Here is a 20,186-nt window from a genome sequence, read left to right on the forward strand (position 1 = left end):
ATCAGTATCAAGCAGTTGGGGCAGATATTACATTATATATCAGTATCAAGCAGTTGGGGCAGATATTACATTATATATCAGTATCAAGCGGCAGATATTACATTATATATCAGTATCAAGCGGCCGGGGCAGATATTACATTATATATCAGTATCAAGCGGCAGATATTACATTATATATCAGTATCAAGCAGCAGATATTACATTATATATCAGTATCAAGCGGCAGATATTACATTATATATCAGTATCAAGCGGCAGATATTACATTATATATCAGTATCAAGCAGCAGATATTACATTATATATCAGTATCAAGCAGTCGGGCAGATGATACAGATACTGTAGGTAGAATGAAGGTAATTCTTGGTGATTGAATTCATGTTGGCACAAGATAAGGTGATTGGCTGAATTTTCTCCTGCTTATGAACTGACTCCTGAGGGCTTTATACTTATAGTACGGGTGGCCAGGACAGTGTATGGGTGCAGGTGCTGGGTGAGTGCAGGCTCTGGGTGTGTTGGGATTAAAGGGAAAGTCATTAGCGACACAGGAGGAAGGGAAATTTTTGGGGCCTGTGTGTTGAACTAAGAGGGTTGGGCGGTTGCTCTATAGAGGAGTACTGTGCATAACTAATGTGCCTGTACAATACTGAGCTCCCTCCTCTTGCCGCATTGTCAGTGTCTGACTTCAACATCAATGAATGGCCCAGGACACTCACACCCTTCCTCCCCCAGACTGGCTATTGGCTCCCAGCGCTGCATTGGGACAAGAGGAGGATGAGGAGGAGGAGGAGGATGAGGAGGGAAGGGGACAGGACGGGCAGGAATCCTGATTCCAGCATCACCATTACATTTCTATTGGGGCTCCTGGGAGCAGGGCAATTGCAGGCACAGAGCCCCCGGCACTCATGGACCCCCCTAGATCTATTCAGCAGGAGATCTCCTCCCTCAAAGGTAAGTGGCCACTGGTGTGTGGGTGTTGTGTGCCACATGGGTGGGCAGTCAGGATATGGGACCTCTACTGTGCTGAATATCAGTGGGTGTTAGTGCATTGAATTTTACTGTTAGTGCAGGGAACTAATGTTACTGGGCCAGGTATTAGTGTTACTAGATGTTTGTGTTCATGTGCAGTGCACCACTATTGCTGTGTCAGCTATCAGTGGTACTGTGCTGTGTATTGGTGGTACTGTGTATCGGTGGTACTGTGCTGGGTATCGGTGGTACTGTGTATCGGTGGTACTGTGTATTGGTGGTACTGTGTCAGGTATTGGTGGTACTGTGTCAGGTATTGGTGGTACTGTGCTGGGTATCGGTGGTACTGTGCTGGTTATCAGTGGTACTGTGTATAGTACTAGTGTATATACTGGTATCGAAGTTACTGTGTTGGGTACCAGATGTGCTATTGGGGTACCTGCATAGTTCAGGAAGGTGGGGGACATCTCTGAAGACCTGGGTCATTACTGTTACTGGGTGCAGTACAGTAAGTACCGTAAATACAACATTGACATTGTTAGTTCCCCAATGAATTGATTGAGAAGCAGTTACTCAACTTTACTTCTACCCAATTATTTTCATTTTGGGGGATCATGGTGATCCACCCCTAAATAACAGAGGGACCCATACGTTACTAATCACTGACTTCAACTTTGTCTTAACTTTTATAAGGTTTTTATTCCCTCCTATTTTGACTTTCTCCTGCTTCAGTTTGTCTGGTTGCTATGACCATGAACCCCTAACAACCATACAATACAATTTTGGTGAGGCTACATCTTATTGGTTTTGTTTTTTTTATGACTTCCCTTTCTTCTACATTTATCCACCTGCCTGGTCACTAAGGCTTTTAGGAGCAGAGCAATCAGATGACATATAGAAACTGATTTGGGGTAACAGTCACCCTGCTATAGTTCCAGGGGTACCCAGGGTACAAATAAGCACTCACCCCAAATCTCCCCCTAACTGACCTTCAGACTGGGCCCCCTTAGCTCATAACAAGGTTACAGATATATAGAAACATTGGGGTAACAGTCACCCTGCTATAGTTCCAGGGGTACCCAGGGTACAAATAAGCACTCACCCCAAATCTCCCCCTAACTGACCTTCAGACTGGGCCCCCTTAGCTCATAACAAGGTTACAGATATATAGAAACATTGGGGTGTCACCCTGCTATAGTTCCAGGGGTACCCAGGGTACAAATAAACACTCACCCCAAATCTCCCCCTAACTGACCTTCAGACTGGGCCCCCTTAGCTCGGGGGGTATATATGACACTGATAGAGAGAGGGGCATTGTGGGTATGGATATGGGCAGTTTGGGGTATGGGTGGGTGGGAGAGGGGTGAATGTGGGGGGACAGTATCAGAGAAGTACCCGGGGCATCTGGACGTCTGGCAGTTGGGTGTGAGTTTAGGGCTGACAGTTGGGTTTCTGCTCAGTAGAGTTAAATATTATAATAGAAAGCAGGACAGTAGAGTTAAATATTGGCCCCAGAAGGTTTATTGGACATTGGCCCAGAGACCAGTAGCTGAAATCCTTCTGTTGTAGGAAAATGTTCTGTGAATTAAATTACAGAGAAGAGGGAGAGGAATATGTGACCCCGTCTGGCCAAGTCTATAATGGGAACCTGACTCTTTGTACCCCATTATTTGCCCCTCTATGAAGTTATTAGTCCCCCCATGTGAAATGCCCCCTCTCTGCCCCCCACAACAACAAGATTAGTCGGTGTCAGTATTAAAGGGGAAGTTCACCTTCCAAACACTTGTTTCATTTCAGTTCTTTTCAGATTGTTCCCCAGAAATAAAGACTTTTTTTCAATTACTTTCCTTTTTTTTTTTAATTTTTTTACTGTTTTTCCAAAATCAAAGTGTAAAGTTGAATGTCTGTGTCTCTGGCAGATCAGTAATTCAGATTCAGATTCTGTTACAATGTTGATACAGTTAGTTGATACATTTAGTTGCTACATTTAGTTGATACAATTAGTTAATACAATTAGTTGATCCATTTCTCAGCAGCATCTCTAGAGTATTAGTAACTATTGTATCAAGTCTAACAGCTGCCTGTAATGAAACTCAGGGATTCTACTCAGCAGGGACAAACATAACAAATGCATCAACTAAATGTATCAATTTAGATCAGTTTACAGGGTCGGCGACCCCCCTCCCAGAGCTGCTTTAGAAGGTGAAAACAACTAGTTGTTTGAAGGTGAACCACCCCTTTAAGATGCCCCCACATTGGATTAACCCACCCCTGTCCAGTGTGTGTTTGATTTGTTGCGCCTGTGGGTTGGGTTACCCTCGTTATCATTGTGCCCAGACAAAGTGATGGCATGTGTAATACCCAGACATTATAACAAATACTCCTTATGGCTCTGTCAGGGTGCTGGGAGTTGTAATTAATGTGGTGGGATCAGTAGCAGGTAATACCAGGCCGGTGCAGCTTTCCTGGGACACTGCTGAATTATTGGTAGAATTCCCAATGGTGCCAGTCACAATGCCCAGAGTTAAAGGGCCGGTAGCACCAACATGCAGGCTGCTTGTGTATGAAGGAGGTCTGGGTGGGGGGGGGCATAGACTGGGTCCTTAACCCCTGCTGTTAAGTCTTTCTCCCCAGGAACTGCAGAGCAAATGGTTCCATGCAGTTGGCCTCTATGTTGCTACGTGCAGTTACCCTGGAAACCAGAAATGAATGAATTGTTTTGTTAGATTATTATTGTTATTTGTTTGGAATTTTGCCCCGTTCCCCTGTCCATAATCAAAACCTCCCAGGAACAGGTTAAATGCCGACTCCGGGGCTACAGAGGGAATATTAATCAGTTAATGAAAAAGGATGACCAACTGCAATGGTGTTAAGGGCTTATTGCCTTGAACTTACTAAAATGAGCTAAAGTGCCTCATTGTAGCTGTAGATCTGGTGCCTGTGTATTTAGATGCCCGTGAGCTTGTGTATATAAATATATATATATATTGCCTGTATGTGCCGGGCTCTGGGCGCTGCGTCTGGCTGACACTTTATAAACGGGCAGTTGTGTGCTGGGTGTGAATGGGCTGCCAGCGGGGGCTTCCCAGTTACTATGGGATCAGAACTGGTGGGGGGGGGAGACCCTTTCTCAGAGGCTTTAGGGGCAGGAGTGGGGGGGGGCTGACATTCTCTATGAAAGGAGACACTCTGCTGGGGGGTCCGACCCCATAAATCAATCTGTTCTGGGACCTTTATTTAGGCTCCTGCCTGACACTTTATTCTCTCCTGGGAATCCTTGTTTGGCTCCACCCCAGATAGAATTCACTCCCCGCACCCTGAGTAATGAGCTCTCTGCCTATTTAGTTACTTACTGGGGCCACACCATCAACTCCCCGCTTCTCTTTCACTGGCCTGGTACATGCAGGGGGGTCTACAGTGTAGTAATTACTGGGTGTCAGCACCCCCATGTCCCTGTATTGTAGTTCAGCAGAAGCTGAGATGTAATTGGGCAACTGTAGAGTTAAATCTCAATCTGACAGGAAATGGTTTCTATTCTGTACTTCCTGTAATGAGCCAGGACTTCCCATTTCCTGCAGCTCCGCCTCTTGGCTCTAGTTTGTCTCTCTTGTGTGTCAGTGGCACCGCACATGCTCAGTGGGCTCTGGCAGCTGCTCAGAAGTTTCACTTAGGGATCAATCTAATGCTACAGGGCTGATTATCAACCAAGTCTGCTGCAGACTGCACTGTATCTATGCTGCCATGTAATGTGACTCTGAATCAGTTACTCAGCCTTGTATTGTGTCTATTCTACTGTATCCACACTGTATATTGTGTCTATTCTACTGTATCTATACTGTACGAGTGGTAACTGACAGTAGCCCAGAACATGTAGGAATCAGCAGATAAAAGTATTCTGGCTGCTGGGGGCATGTTTAGGGGCACAGATCTTCCCTGCTGGTACAGAACCCCAATCGTATTATAAGAGACCCTCCTCATACCTGACTGTGCCCTAGGGTTACCACCTCACCCCATTAAGGGCAGAGACACACGCTCAGATTTGGGAGATTAGTCGCCCTGCATAGCAGTACATAAATCAGTTCAGTCTGCAGCAGGCATCTAATGAATATGTGTTTGGTTTTAAAGAGGTGAGGGGGTAACCCTACTGTGTCCCCTTCCTGCAGTATTTGTGACAGTTAGTAAGGGGGGGTGTTTACGACTGAGGGAGCAGGTCTTTGCAGGTGCTGGGGCCCCCACCCCAAAATCTTTGTTGGACGGCCCAAGGTAGACATTAGACCAGTGATTAAGGCAGAAGGGCAAGAGGACAACTGAAATACTTGAATTCAGTCCAGTTTGCAGATATTAAATGATTGTGAAACTCATTCTGTGCCGCAGGTTCTTTGATGTTGCCGCACCATGTGTTGCCGATAGGCTAATGGCTCAGATCAAAGGGAGCCCAGAAGTTTTACTAACAGTCCCTCTAATGCCGGTGCCATAGTCTCCACTGAAAGGGTCAATGGAATATTTGTTAAAGAAACACACACACCTTTATCATTATAGTAACTATATTTGCAGTTCAATGTGAGTGAGTGAGTGTGAGTGAGTGTGAGTGTGTGTGAATGTGAGTGAGTATGTGAGTGTGTGTATGTGAGTGAGTGTGTGTGTGAGTGTGTGTGAATGAGTGAGGGTGTGTGTGTGAATGTGAGTGAGTGTGTGTGAATGTGAGTGTGTGTGAATGTGAGTGTATGTGTGTGAGTGTGTGTGAGTGTGAATGTGAGTGTGTGAATGTGAGTGTGTGTGTGTGAATGTGAGTGTGTGTATGAGTGTGTGTGAGTGTGTTTGAATGTGAGTGAGCGTGTGAGTGTGTGTGAGTGTGAATGCAAGTGTGTGTGTGAATTTGAGTGAGCGTGTGAGTGTGTGTGAGTGAGTGTGTGTGAATGTGAGTGAGCATATGAGTGAGTGTGTGAATGTGAGTGTGTGAGTGAGTGTGTGTGATTGTGAGTGAGCATATGAGTGAGTGTGTGAGTGTGTGAGTGAGTGTGTGTGATTGTGAGTGAGCATATGAGTGAGTGTGTGTGTGTGAATGTGAGTGAGTGTGCCAGCTGCTTATTGACCATGAAGGGAGATGCACTTGACATGTCTGTGCAGAAATCAGTGCGGTCTGCAGCACAAATCTGTAGCAACTGCCCATTAGCTGCGTGGGGTGTGGATTTAATAGGAACCTATTGTTAATGTGGTGACATGGCAGCCGTCCCTTTAACCCTTCTCTTTTATTCATAACTGATGCTGTGCTGATTTTCAGTGCTGTACTGGGCAGAGACAGGGCAATTAGCCCATAGTAAATAATAGGAGCGGCTGTACCCGTGTATCTGTCTCTGTGGGAGCTGCCATACAGTACAGACACCTCTTGCTCTATAAAGTCTCTGCAATGACTGTCACTGACACTGCACTTGTCTCTACTCTTTAACCCCCCCATGCCCTGCCTGTTGCTTAGAGGCCATTAGAGTGCATGAGCTGTGCCAGCGCCGGACAGGATTCGGTTCGGGATTTGGCCAGGATTCTGCCTTTTTCAGCAGGATTCGGATTCGGCCGAATCCTTCTGCTTGGCCAAACCGAATCCTAATTTGCATTTGCAAATGCATATGCAAATTAAATTCGGTATTCGGTTCGATATTCGGCCGAATCTTTCGCAAAGGATTCGGGGGTTCGGCCGAATTAAAAAATAGTGGATTCGGTGCATCCCTAGAACAAATACTTCTGACCCCCCCCACTTGGCATTCTTGGGGATCACATTGTCATGATTGCGAGTACTAGGAAGGGGTTAAAGGGCAATTGAATTGAAGGCACCACGAATGGAAGGGTTTAAATCTGAACAAGTTGACCTTTAAATCATGAAAAAGCCTAACTCTTAACAAGTTTGGGAAGGGTTAAATAGCTGAATGGAACAAAAAGGTCAACTGTAATTGACACAAGAGAAGGTCAAAATAAAAGGGAAGACAGGGTTAACATTTGAGTGAAATGGTGCAGGAACGGCCTGGCAAGTCGGATGAGGTTAACTGCAAGCTTTCAGTGTGAAGAAAGGGGTTAATATCTGGGTGACTAGGCAAGAAAAGGGTTACTGTCTCTGGGACTCATTGAGCTTGATATGTATCACAACATGAGGAAAGTGTTAATATTTACAGTGACTATGTAAGGATTAATAGAGGGACTGGGAAAGGAAGGGGTTAATGGCTGGTAGAAATGTGACCGAGAAATTGCAGGGTTAATAATAGGGTTGACTGGGAGAAGGAACATGTTGTGCAAATGATGGAGAATAAAGGGGTTAATAAGGGGTGGGTGTACAGGCAGGGGCAGATATAGGGGCAACTGGGAGAGAAAAGCTGAGAAAGTGGCAGATGAACTGGATGTATGGGACAAGAAAGTGAGATGTGAGTAAATGGGAAAGGGTTAATAGCTGGTTGATTGGGATAGTAAAGGGTTAATATTAGGCAGGTGAAAGGGGGGGGCTGTTTCTATTTTGTGACTGCCAGTGAGGCGAGGAAAGGGCTAATATTTGTGTGACTGTGACACAGAAGGGTTAATAGATATGTAACTGGGAGAGGAAATGGTTACTTTGCAAGTAGAATATAATATCCTTATATTTTACAAGAGGGGGTATTTTATTCACTATATTACAAGTCACAGAGGAGTCACATGACCATGTAAAAACACGAGGCTGGAGGCCGAGTTATACAGGTCATGGAACTCCGAGGTAACTTCTAATATCCTCATATTTTACAACTGGGGGTACTTTATTTATTATAATACACAAGTTTCAGTGAGTCATGTGACAGAAATGACATCAGAACTCACCGTTTATAACTAATGACATCAGAACTCACCGTTTATAAGGATATAATTTACAGGATATTCATGGCTCTTGTGTATTATATATATGAGCCCAGTGGCTCTACTGCATGAGACTGAGGGGCCAGAGAAACTCCCAGAGACCAGGGGCCCCTGAGGGCTCCTCTAATTGTTGTGATGACTCTGCCCCCCAGCAGGGCCCCAGGCTGCTCTCAGGCTGTTACTAAATTCCTTCACTTTAATTAGCGTCTGCTGGGAGTAAGTTCCCTGTATCCACTGCTGATTAAGCTGAATGACTCCACCCCCAGCTCTTCTATTGGCTAGCCTGTCCCTATGTCCTGTGAAGTCCTTGGGAGTTGTAGTTCAACTGAATATTGGCCAGGGCTTTCCTTCCTCCTTGGGCCCCGGGGATGAGATTTCACAGGAGGTGCTGACAGGACAGATATACGGCCCCCCTGCCTCTCATCCAATCACATTGTCACTGGCCCTGTCCTTATATTTAGTGCCAAGTGGCTATTTATGTGCCCACCCACCTAGTCACTTATATAACAACCTACCCACCTACCTACCTGCCTGTTACACAGTGATACCCAAGCCAAACTCCCAGCATGGAATGACAGTCAGATAAGTACAAGGGGATATGAGGGTTACTCTTACATCTTGTTACTATATAGGGCTTTGGCTTGTAGTTCCCAGCCTGTAGTTAGCCAGGAGTAGGATGCTGGGAGTTGTGGTTAGCCAGGAGTAGGATGCTGGGAGTTGTGGTTAGCCAGGAGTAGGATGCTGGGAGTTGTGGTTAGCCAGGAGTAGGATGCTGGGAGTTGTAGTTCCCAGCCTGTAGTTAGCCAGGAGTAGGATGCTGGGAGTTGTAGTTCCCAGCCTGTGGTTATCCAGGAGTAGGATGCTGGGAGTTGTAGTTCCCAGCCTGTGGTTAGCCAGGAGTAGGATGCTGGGAGTTGTAGTTCCCAGCCTGTGTTTAGCTAGGAGTTGGATGCAATTCCCTGTCTGTACTACTCCATCTGTGTGAATAGGTTTATCTCCCCATTTTTCCAGAAGAATTGTGTTTTTTGTGAGAAATATTTGTTGGCTACAACTCCCAGCAGCTGTCAGTCAGGAGGTGGATGTACAGGGAAATCCTGGGCCAGTAATAATCATTAGTACAGACTGGGGGACAGACTGGGGGAGGACTTTGGAGTCTTTACATTTCACCTACACGCCATAAAGTAACGACATCCCCTTTATCAGTGTATACACATGTTAGAGGCTGAACAGGTACTGTAAGCAGAAATAGAGCCCATTGTTTCCTATGGGTCAAGCTACACAGAGAACATGGAGTATTCCCCTGCAACTGACTCTACACAGACTATTGGCAGTTGGAGGCGTTTAGGAATGAGGGTGTGGGAAAGGACACATGGGGTACTATAAGCCTTTGGGTTGTATTAGGTCCAATTACCCTGCAGCGCTACACAGTGGGAGTGCTCTGATTGGCCAGGGGTGTTGGTTGGAGACCCCTTCCGTACAGTAGAGCTAGGACACTGTGAGGGACCCCCTTCTGTACTGTAGAGCTAGCACTCTATGGGGACCCCTTCTGTACTGTAGGGCTAGCACTCTATGGGGACCCCTTCTGTACTGTAGGGCTAGCACTCTATGGGGACCCCTTCTGTACAGTAGAGCTAGCACTCTATGGGGACCCCTTCTGTACTGTAGGGCTAGCACTCTATGGGGACCCCTTCTGTACTGTAGGGCTAGCACTCTATGGAACTCCCTAGCACATACATAGTGTTTATGAGGCAGCAGATAGGATCAGTTGCAGCAGCTCCGGAGCTGACGCTCATCAGTAGTAGTAAGAGGAGCAAGTTGGATCTGAATGAATGGGCGCTGGGAGACAGGGAGGGGTGTGACAGACTGGGGTTAAACTCCGGCCCCTCCCTCCCGTCAGTGTGATTGGCTGCAGGGTGTGTGCCTGGAGAGCATGTGCTCGTCTGTCTCTCACTGTGTCGCTCTCACTCTTCTCCAGGGCTGTCTCGCTGCTCCGTCCAGTCTCTCTCAGACCCAGGAGGCGGAGCTAAGCTGCAGACTGAGGGAGGGGGGACAGTGAGCAGACCGAGGGAGGGGGGCACAGAGCGGAGAGAGAAAGTTTGTGGGACCAGTGGAAGTTGCACAGGGAGCTGACACTCGGAGCTATTGATTGAGCTCACAACGCTGGCACCCGGATTTGTGCCACACAACTTCCTGCTCTCTGTTTGTTTCCTCATCTCACGCCCGTTTGGTGCCTCGACTCTTCTCTTTGGCATCTGATTCTGCGTCTGGAGCTTTGACCTCTCTGCCAATATGGTGGCCGGAATGCTCATGCCGCTGGACCAGCTCCGGGCCATTTATGAAGTCGTATTCCGAGATGGCGTCATGGTGGCCAAGAATGATGAGCGCCCACAGAGTCGCCACGCCGAGGTGCCAGGCGTCACCAACCTGCAAGTCACCAAAGCCATGGGCTCATTGAAATCCCGCGGGTTTGTCCGAGAAACCTTTGTGTGGCGCCATTGTTACTGGTATCTGACCAATGAGGGCATTGCCTACCTGCGCCAGTATCTGCACCTGCCCCCTGAAATTGTACCCGCCTCCCTGCAGCGGGTCAGACGTCCTGCGCCCATGCCCGGGGTACTGCGTCGCCCTCCGGCTCCCAAAGTCCAAACTGTAAGTGGACCCACATCTTATGTGCCCAAGGCCCAGGAGGAGGGCGACAGGCAAGACTATCGGAAAGTAGAAGCGCCAGTTTCACAGAAGGGTCCAATGCCAGGTCTCTTCACTGCCAGGGCACAGGACCAAGATAGTCAGAAAGGTGGGTGGCACAGAGGCTCAGGGGATGCACAGGATGCCAAGTGGCCACCTCACGCCTCTAATGTAACATGGGCACAGAAGGGCAAACAGGGCCAGTGGGGAGAGGAGAGTAGGAAAATGACAGTCAGAGAGGAGACCAAGATGATGCCAGTTAGAGAGGAGAGTAGGAAAATGACAGTTAGAGAGGAGAGTAGGAAGATGACAGTTAGAGAGGAGAGTAGGTTAATGACAGTTAGAGAGGAGAGTAGGAAAATGACAGTTAGAGAGGAGAGTAGGAAGATGGCAGCTGCTCCTTCTCCTTTAGAGCCTGTGGGTGCTGACAGGTTGTTTGGCCCCAGGCAGGAGCTCAGTAAGATCCAGGCAAGGGCCCCTAGTGAGGTTTGGAGAATTCCCAGCCCAGTATCTGACAGTTGGAAGCAGGAGAGGGAGGAGGGCCGAGCAGAAAGGCCGGAGAGAGAAGAGCTGGAGAAGATTGTCAGCCCAGTGATCTCATCCTCCCGGCCCGGAACTGGAGACAAGAGAGAAGGAGGAGGACAGGGGCAGAAACACGGGGGAATAAGAGAGGCAGAGACAGGGGTAATTGAGTCTGTAGCTCAGAACCAGCAGCAGGTCAGAGACGCCCAGAGAGATAAAGGGCCCCGGGCCGGGGTATCAGAGCCCACAGGTCAGGAGGTGGGAAGGACTGGGGGGCAGAAACAAGATGTCAGGGAAACACCAAAGATTGGGGAGGGGGGCGCTGAGGTACAGAGAGGGGCAGATCTGCCTTCTACCCCTGAACCCACAAAGACAGAAACTAAACAGAGAAAAAAGGGTAAGAAAGAGAAGGTGGAAGGAGAGAGTCTGGGGGTTCCCCCTGAATCTGTAGGAAACAAACCCCAAGAAGTGACAAAAGAGGAAAAGGAAAAAGGGGCAGACGAGGGCCATAAAGTGACCGAACCCCCCAAAGCAGAAGCCAAAAAAAAAGGCCAAAAAAAGAAAGAGAAACAAGAGATTAAAGAAGAGAATTTGGGGGATACCCAGAGAGATACCAGCCCATTGGTACCAGAACCTCAGGACCCAGTGGCACAGAGTAGTCAGGAGGGGGCAGAGAAGCTTCAGGTAGAACCTCCCATAGAGTCCCATAGTATAACTAGTGTAGAAGGTCCAGGCCCAACAGAACCAGGTCCCAAGCAAGAGAAGAAGAAGTCTCCCAAAAAGGGCCCAGTTCCTCCCATAGAAGAAGGGGTGGTGCAGAACTGGATCATTTCTCAGGCTCAGGTAGGAGAGGGGGGTGTCAGGGAATCGGATCAGGTGCAGAAGTCGCTGCAGGTAACCACAGGCCCAGTTCCTAGTGATGGAAAATTGGGGGAGACGGGGGAGCAGCCAGAACTCCAGGACAAGAACCTTCTAGACTCCCAGTCAGGAACCAGAGGTCCAAAGATTCAACTGAAACTCGAGACCAAAGAAGAGTCAGAATTGCGGGTCGGGTACCGGGTGCAGCTAGAAGAGTCCATTACAAGGGTAGAGAAAATTATTGGGGTGCAGGCAGAGTGGGGATCATTAAGCACAGGGAGGTCCAATACAGAACCAGAACAAATGGACATTCCTGGCTCAGAGATCTCCATAGAGACACATGGACACGAGTGTGAGCTCATGGGCCCAGTTGTGCAAACCCACACGCGGGTGCTGCCATGTGCTACTCCCCCTGTTCCTCCAGTCACTGATTGGCTGCAGGATACCAGACCGGATCCAGAGCCACTGGCCAATGAGACGGTTACAGAATCACAAGGGACCGAGAAACTGGGGGCTGGGGAGCAGCAGTTTGACCCGACTATTACCCAGACTCCTCTAGGGCAAGCCCAGACTCCGGCAACTGCACCCAAACCTGGGGCTGATGGGAGTGAAGGGGCGGTGCCAGACAAGCTGCAGGGAGTTGTGGTGCTGAGGAAGACTTGTCAGACTGTGTCAGAAACGACCCTCGTTACCCACAATTCCACATTGGTGGAGAGAACCCAAGAGAGAACTGTGAGAGTGCAAAGAGAAGAGACTGCCAATCAGCTGAGCCAGACGATAGTGGGCGGGACTGCGTCTGAGCATGGCTCCACCCCTGATGAAGGTTAGTCCCGCCTTTTAGTCTCTTGGCAAATCCAAGCTGCTGTTGGTGCTGCAGGGCATGCTGGGAGTTGTAGTGAAAGTGCAGATATGAGAGGCCTGGTCTAACTAGTGGTGACCCAACTGCTGGGTGCCTTTCTGGGGGTCTCACACGTGCCCCACATGCTGATGGGTGGGGGCAGGTGGAACTCTCATTTGTTACTGGGGGGTGAGCGAGACCCTCTGAGAGAAGGACTGTGTGACACAGAGACTGACTATTAATGGCGGCTTGTGGCAGATATTCAGTTAATACTCGCTGCAGCCTGCTCCGGTGTCTATACTGCTCTGTATTTCAGTAAGTGAATTCTGCACTAAGCGGCTGAAAATTTACTGGGGGTTATTGAATTGTAGGTCCAGCTCTGTGCTGCCCCCTGCCCCACCGCCTGGTACTGCTCTAGCTGCACTCACTCCTCACCAGGGGGCCCCATGTTCTCACGTCACTCTTTTCTTTCTTAGGGGGGACCCTAATGAGAATTAACTTTGTGACCCTAAAATCAATTGCTCATTGTAATGACTGGAGCATGAGGGGCCGGTCTCTCACATGATAAAATGTGTCACTGCTTTGGCATTTAAAGGGTTACAAGCTCATTAGTTTCTTTTGTGCTGGCGGTGAAGGGGTTACTAAACATCACATTCTCCTTTGAGTCTTCTGAACTGGCAAGTAAAGGGTTACACAGCGCAGCGCTCTCTAAACTCCCTGCCACCCCCGCAGCCTGGGGACCCCATGTCTGGATTTAAAGGGGTGAGTTAAAAAGCCAATCAGAGATTTAACATGTTGGGTTCTGGTTCCAGTAGTCGGATCCATTTATAGACAGAACCTATATATGTGTATTTATATATTAACCCCCGCGCTGCTCCATCTATACACATGGGGCTGGGCTTAAAGGGACTCCGCTCAGCTTGAGGCTCATTATTAAAGGAGTGAGATGGATCAGTTCCCATTGATTGTAAGCTCTGTGGGCAGCCCAGGAGTCACATGATCAGAATAAGTGTAACAAGGAGGTGCTGGGAATACTGGTGCTGCCCCACAAAATACGGGGTGACTCAGCACCAGCAGCACCCCCAATATCCAACGACATGTCTGGGCCACAGAGCTGACACCCAGCTCACATACACAAACAGGACTAGCTTTTATTTAGGCACCAATTAGAAAGGTGTGGGGAGGCGTGAGTTAAAGCTCTGACCTGTTGGTGAATCTGGGGGGGGGGTGAATTGGGGGGTCCGGGTGAGATGGAGACACAGGAATTCTGGGAATGGCATGGATGGGGTGACTCAGTAGAAATTAACCCTTACTCTGCCTGGCAGTCTCTCCTGGTGGCTGGGTACACTGCAGGAGCTGGAGGAGTGGTGTGCCAGTTAACCCCGTGACTGCTGGGCCAGTGAGTGTTGGACTTGTTGTACAGGAGGGAGGGGGAACCTGTGAGATTTACTCTTCCAGCAGCTCCTCCTCATCTCATTACCTGCCCGGGCCCCTCAGCTCACTCCATGGAGACCCCACAAGACGACCGTTGTTATATAGATGATCTGATACAGCAGTTTCAAGGTAGGGTGTCATCCTCTGTACCCCACTTCTCTGTACCCCCATATACTCTGCACTGGCTGCTCTGTGGGGTGCTGCTACTTATTATGCAGTTTGCTCATGTGCTGCGCATTTTTGGGGGGATGCTTCTCTGCAGTTTGGGGGTGCTGCTGCCAAGCTGAGTAGAATGGGGGGTTGTTGCTATCATGCTACACATTGATGGGGTGCTGCTGTACAGTGTAGGATTTCTCCTTTGCTCTATAATTTTGGGGTGCTGTGCACTTTGGGGATGGTGTCATGCTTCTATAGGGTGTTGTGCTGTGTAGATTAGGGGGTGTTGTTTTCTTTGTGCTCTGTAGTTTGGGGGTGCTACACCCTCACAGAAGGACTTTGCAGTTATAGTGGGGGGTCAGTTGTTATCGCTACAAATACAGTAGCTGTTAATGCAGTAAGTGCAGAATGTGGCAGATCAGGTTGTTTTTGGTGCAAAGAGTTAATAAAAGGCCCCCGGCTTTGTAAGTCATGTGATCCTCCATTTTACTGGGGCATCTGATCACCCCACACGGGGCCCTTCCCTGTGATCCATGGGGTAACAAAAAGGCTTTTCATTTTAATTTAATCTCTCCCTATGTTCAGTGATTATTCCAAGCCCAGGCAGATGTGGGGTACCAGGGGGTATCAGAGCTTTGGGGGCTGCCAGTAAGGGCATTTGTTCTGGGGTCATAAGAGAGTAAAGTAGGATAAGATGGAGACAGTAGGACAAGATGGAGACAGTAGGACAAGATGGAGACAGTAGGACAAGATGGAGACAGTAGGACAAGATGGAGACAGTAGGGCAAGATGGAGACAGTAGGGCAAGATGGAGACAGTAGGACAAGATGGAGACAGTAGGGCAAGATGGAGACAGTAGGACAAGATGGAGACAGTAGGACAAGATGGAGACAGTAAGGTGAGATGGAGACAGTAGGACAAGATGGAGACAGTAGGACAAGATGGAGACAGTAGGACAAGATGGAGACAGTAGGGCAAGATGGAGACAGTAGGGAAGAAAGAGACATTAGGACAAGATGGAGACAGTAGGGCAAGATGGAGTCAGTAGGACAAGATGGAGACAGTAGGACAAGATGGAGACAGTAGGACAAGATGGAGACAGTAGGACAAGATGGAGACAGTAGGACAAGATGGAGACAGTAGGGCAAGATGGAGACAGTAGGGCAAGATGGAGACAGTAGGGCAAGATGGAGACAGTAGGGAAGAAAGAGACATTAGGACAAGATGGAGACAGTAGGGCAAGATGGAGTCAGTAGGACAAGATGGAGACAGCAGGACAAGATGGAGACAGTAGGACAAGATGGAGACAGTAGGACAAGATGGAGACAGTAGGGAAGAAAGAGACATTAGGACAAGATGGAGACAGTAGGGCAAGATGGAGTCAGTAGGACAAGATGGAGACAGCAGGACAAGATGGAGACAGTAGGACAAGATGGAGACAGTAGGGAAGAAAGAGACATTAGGACAAGATGGAGACAGTAGGGCAAGATGGAGACAGTAGGACAAGATGGAGACAGTAAGGTGAGATGGAGACAGTAGGACAAGATGGAGACAGTAGGACAAGATGGAGACAGTAGGGCAAGATGGAGACAGTAGGACAAGATGGAGACAGTAGGGCAAGATGGAGACAGTAGGACAAGATGGAGACAGTAGGACAAGATGGAGACAGTAAGGTGAGATGGAGACAGTAGGACAAGATGGAGACAGTAGGACAAGATGGAGACAGTAGGACAAGATGGAGACAGTAGGGCAAGATGGAGACAGTAGGACAAGATGGAGACAGTAGGGCAAGATGGAGACAGTAGGGCAAGATGGAGACAGAAGGGCAAGATGGAGACAGTAGGACAAGATGGAGACAGTAGGGCAAGATGGAGACAGTAGGGAAGAAAGAGACATTAGGACAAGATGGAGACAGTAAGGTGAGATGGAGACAGTAGGACAAGATGGAGAGAGTAGGACAAGATGGAGACAGTAGGGCAAAGTGGAGAGTGGGGTTGGAAGGCTGTCAGGACAGGATCATGACGGTAGCAATACCCCCACTAATCCAGTTCTTCTGCAGGTTCAGAAGGAATAAGGGTGGGGGTGGGTATCCTATAGATATGAATAGGGTCCATGGAAGACATCACAGTCTCTTTTGGGTCATGCGGCTAATGGGGAGCAGGTGACACAGTTCCAGTTTGGATATCGGGTCCATGTGAATAAAAATGTGGGTGATGGGTCTTGCGGGCAATTCTTAAAGTTTGCCCCCCCCAAATTGAGAGCGTATTGAGGGTGCTGGGAGTTGTACTTTCACGGTGGGGGCCAGAAACCCCTGCTACCCCCGACTGTGAGATTGATGGGGTGCAGAATTATATAGAAGTGTCAGTTACATACCTGTGCCCCCCCCTCCCCCGCTGCTCCTTTATCCCTGCCACCCCCTCCCCTCTTCTCTACAAATATGTAAAGTCAATGGGAGATTTCCTAAAATAGTCAGGGAGGCTGGTGCCAGGGAGCTGGAGCTGGCAGGCTTTGGTCTGGGCCCTCAGGGGTTAATGAGATCTGCTCAGCAATTCTGTTAACCCCTTATGGTCACTGTATTGCAGAATCCAAGTCTGTGGCTGGTTATAAAGAGTTAACATCTTGGGGTTTGTGGCATAAGGACAGTGTTATCCTGTAACTTTCCCTGTTACTATGAGCGGAGCTGCCATACCGACACATCAGCTCTAAACTATTGCTCCTGAGTCTGGGCTTTAGCCGTCCAATGAATGTGCCTGAATTCTGCATAGCTTCCTAAGCTCCGCCTCTGGCGCCTGGATAATGGGGCAGGGTCAGCAGTGAGTTGCCCTCTCCCCTGTGTATGGAACGAATTAAATATCTTTCCTTTAGTAAATATATCAGATCCCGGGGCCACACGATGCCCCATCAGTAAATATATCAGATCCCGGGGCCACACGATGCCCCATCAGTAAATATATCAGATCCCGGGGCCACACGATGCCCCATCAGTAAATATATCAGATCCCGGGGCCACGTGATGGTGGGTCGGTAAATAAAAGGGAACGTTAGTCTGGCACTTGTGGGACATATGGTAGCCACTCCCACAGAACCTGCTCGGGGTAATGGCGGTGGCTGCAGGTGGGCTATACAGTAAGTGAGACTGTTGCGCGGGATGCTGGGAGTTGCAGACGAATAAAACTGGAGGGCCCCAGGGCAGCCGTCTGTGCACAAGGAGTGAGAGCTTCTTACATAGAGATGTTCATCTGAAAGCCCTTAGGAAACATCCCGTGGGAGGCAGGGGGTGCTGGGAGTTGTAGTACAGACACAAGATCTCAAAGCAATAAGGTGAGATGTTTGTATCTGACATTAGTGACTGGACCTCTGTAACATTTCTGCCATTCCTTCTATATTCACCTGGCCCCGGGGCCCCCAGCTAGGGCTGCCACCTTTTCTGGAAAAAAATACCGGCCTTCCTATCTGGTTATCTTTTTCCCTATTAATAACATTGGGACCGACCATCATTTTTACCAGCCAGATGGCAACCCCGCCCCCAGCAAACCTGCAATTTACTATTATCTCCTTCCCATAAACCATCCTTTGCCTTTAAATATTCCCAGTCCTGTGGAGATAAAAGGGTAATGGAATGTGGAGCAGCTACTTTATTACTGGAAATTATATTACACGGGGGAGTGTATTTCCTGGTACTCCTGTGACTGTCTCTACTTCCTTTGCACGGGGAGTGTATTTCCTGGTACTCATGTGACTGTCTCTACTTCCTTTGCACGGGGAGTGTATTTCCTGGTACTCATGTGACTGTCTCTACTTCCTTTGCACGGGGGAGTGTATTTCCTGGTACTCTTGTGACTGTCTCTACTTCCTTTGCACGGGGGAGTGTATTTCCCAGTACTCGTGTGACTGTCTCTACTTCCTTTGCACGGGGGAGTGTATTTCCCGGTACTCGTGTGACTGTCTCTACTTCCTTTGCACGGGGGAGTGTATTTCCTGGTACTCGTGTGACTGTCTCTACTTCCTTTGCACGCGGGAGTGTATTTCCTGGTACTCGTGTGACTGTCTCTACTTCCTTCACATGGGGGAGTGTATTTCCTGGTACTCGTGTGACTGTCTCTACTTCCTTTGCACGGGGGAGTGTATTTCCCAGTACTCGTGTGACTGTCTCTACTTCCTTTGCACGGGGGAGTGTATTTCCCAGTACTCGTGTGACTGTCTCTACTTCCTTTGCACGGGGGAGTGTATTTCCTGGTACTCGTGTGACTGTCTCTACTTCCTTTGCACGGGGGAGTGTATTTCCTGGTACTCGTGTGACTGTCTCTACTTCCTTTGCACGGGGGAGTGTATTTCCTGGTACTCATGTGACTGTCTCTACTTCCTTTGCACAAGGGAGTGTATTTCCTGGTACTCCTGTGACTGTTTCTACTTCCTTTGCATGGGGGAGTGTATTTCCTGGTACTCGTGTGACTGTCTCTACTTCCTTTGCACGGGGGAGTGTATTTCCTGGTACTCGTGTGACTGTCTCTACTTCCTTTGCACGGGGGAGTGTATTTCCTGGTACTCATGTGACTGTCTCTACTTCCTTTGCACAAGGGAGTGTATTTCCTGGTACTCCTGTGACTGTTTCTACTTCCTTTGCATGGGGGAGTGTATTTCCTGGTACTCGTGTGACTGTCTCTACTTCCTTTGCACGCGGGAGTGTATTTCCTGGTACTCGTGTGACTGTCTCTACTTCCTTCACATGGGGGAGTGTATTTCCTGGTACTCGTGTGACTGTCTCTACTTCCTTTGCACGGGGGAGTGTATTTCCCAGTACTCGTGTGACTGTCTCTACTTCCTTTGCACGGGGGAGTGTATTTCCCAGTACTCGTGTGACTGTCTCTACTTCCTTTGCACGGGGGAGTGTATTTCCTGGTACTCGTGTGACTGTCTCTACTTCCTTTGCACGGGGGAGTGTATTTCCTGGTACTCGTGTGACTGTCTCTACTTCCTTTGCACTGGGGAGTGTATTTCCTGGTAACTGTTGAGTCCCTTCCTTTGTGTCTGGCAGAGGCACAGCAGTCCAGTGGTGCTTTATGGCAGACATTGTATATACACAGGATCAGAGCAAGAGATAATGAGGGTCAAGTCATTCTGTTAAAAGTCACCAGTTTGTCACGAAAACTAGACGCTCAAGCACACTTAACTCTTGGGTTTGACTATAAGAAGTTACACTCAGGGGCACATTTACTAAGCTCGAGTGAAGGATTCGAAGTAAAAAAACTTCGAATTTCGAAGTTTTTTTTTGAGTACTTTGACCATCGAATAGGCTACTTCGACCTTTGAATACGACTTCGAAACTAACTAAAAATTGTTCGACCATTCGATAGTCAAAGTACTGTCTATTTAAGAAAAACTTTGACTACCTACTTCGCCACTTTAAACCTACCGAGCACCAATTTTAGACTACGGGGACCTTCCCCATAAGCTTTCTAAGCTTTTTTTGATCGAAGGAAAATCCTTCAATCAATGGATTCAAATCTAACGATTTTTCCTTCGATCGAAGTATTTGCGATAAATCCTTCAACGCCGATATTCGAAGTCGAAGGATTTTACTTTGATGGTCGAATATCAAGGGTTAATTAACCCTCGATATTTGATCCTTAGTAAATGTGCCCCTCAGCCTCTCAATCACCTTACACACAGGTTAGACCAGGGGTCCCCAACCTTTTTTACCCGTGAGCCACATTCAAATGTAAAAAGAGTTGGGGAGCAACACAAGCATAAAATAGTCCCTTGGGGTGCCAAATAAGGGCTGTGATTGGTTATTTGGTAGCCCATATGTGGACTGGCAGCCTACAAGAGGCTCTACTTGGCACTATACTAAGTTT

At 48.3% G+C, this 20,186-nt stretch overlaps 1 protein-coding gene across 7 annotated transcripts in view; it reads left to right on the forward strand.

The window, feature by feature from the left end:
- plec.S (plectin S homeolog) overlaps positions 1-20,186 on the forward strand; it is a 122,272-nt gene that overhangs the window by 24,114 nt on the left and 77,972 nt on the right. The window contains exon 1 of one of the 7 annotated variants that reach the window (XM_041568061.1): positions 853-953. The exons of 4 other annotated variants lie outside the window; for them this stretch is intronic. In XM_041568061.1, coding sequence (XP_041423995.1) covers positions 908-953 — 46 coding nt within the window. In that variant the 5' untranslated portion in view covers positions 853-907. Of the gene's footprint in view, positions 1-852; positions 954-9,903; positions 12,727-20,186 lie in introns of those variants that run through there. 2 more of the 7 variants (XM_041568050.1, XM_041568051.1) reach the window with 2 other exon arrangements.

The sequence above is a fragment of the Xenopus laevis genome, chromosome 6S, assembly GCF_017654675.1.
Source record: "Xenopus laevis strain J_2021 chromosome 6S, Xenopus_laevis_v10.1, whole genome shotgun sequence".
Lineage (NCBI taxonomy): Eukaryota > Metazoa > Chordata > Amphibia > Anura > Pipidae > Xenopus > Xenopus laevis.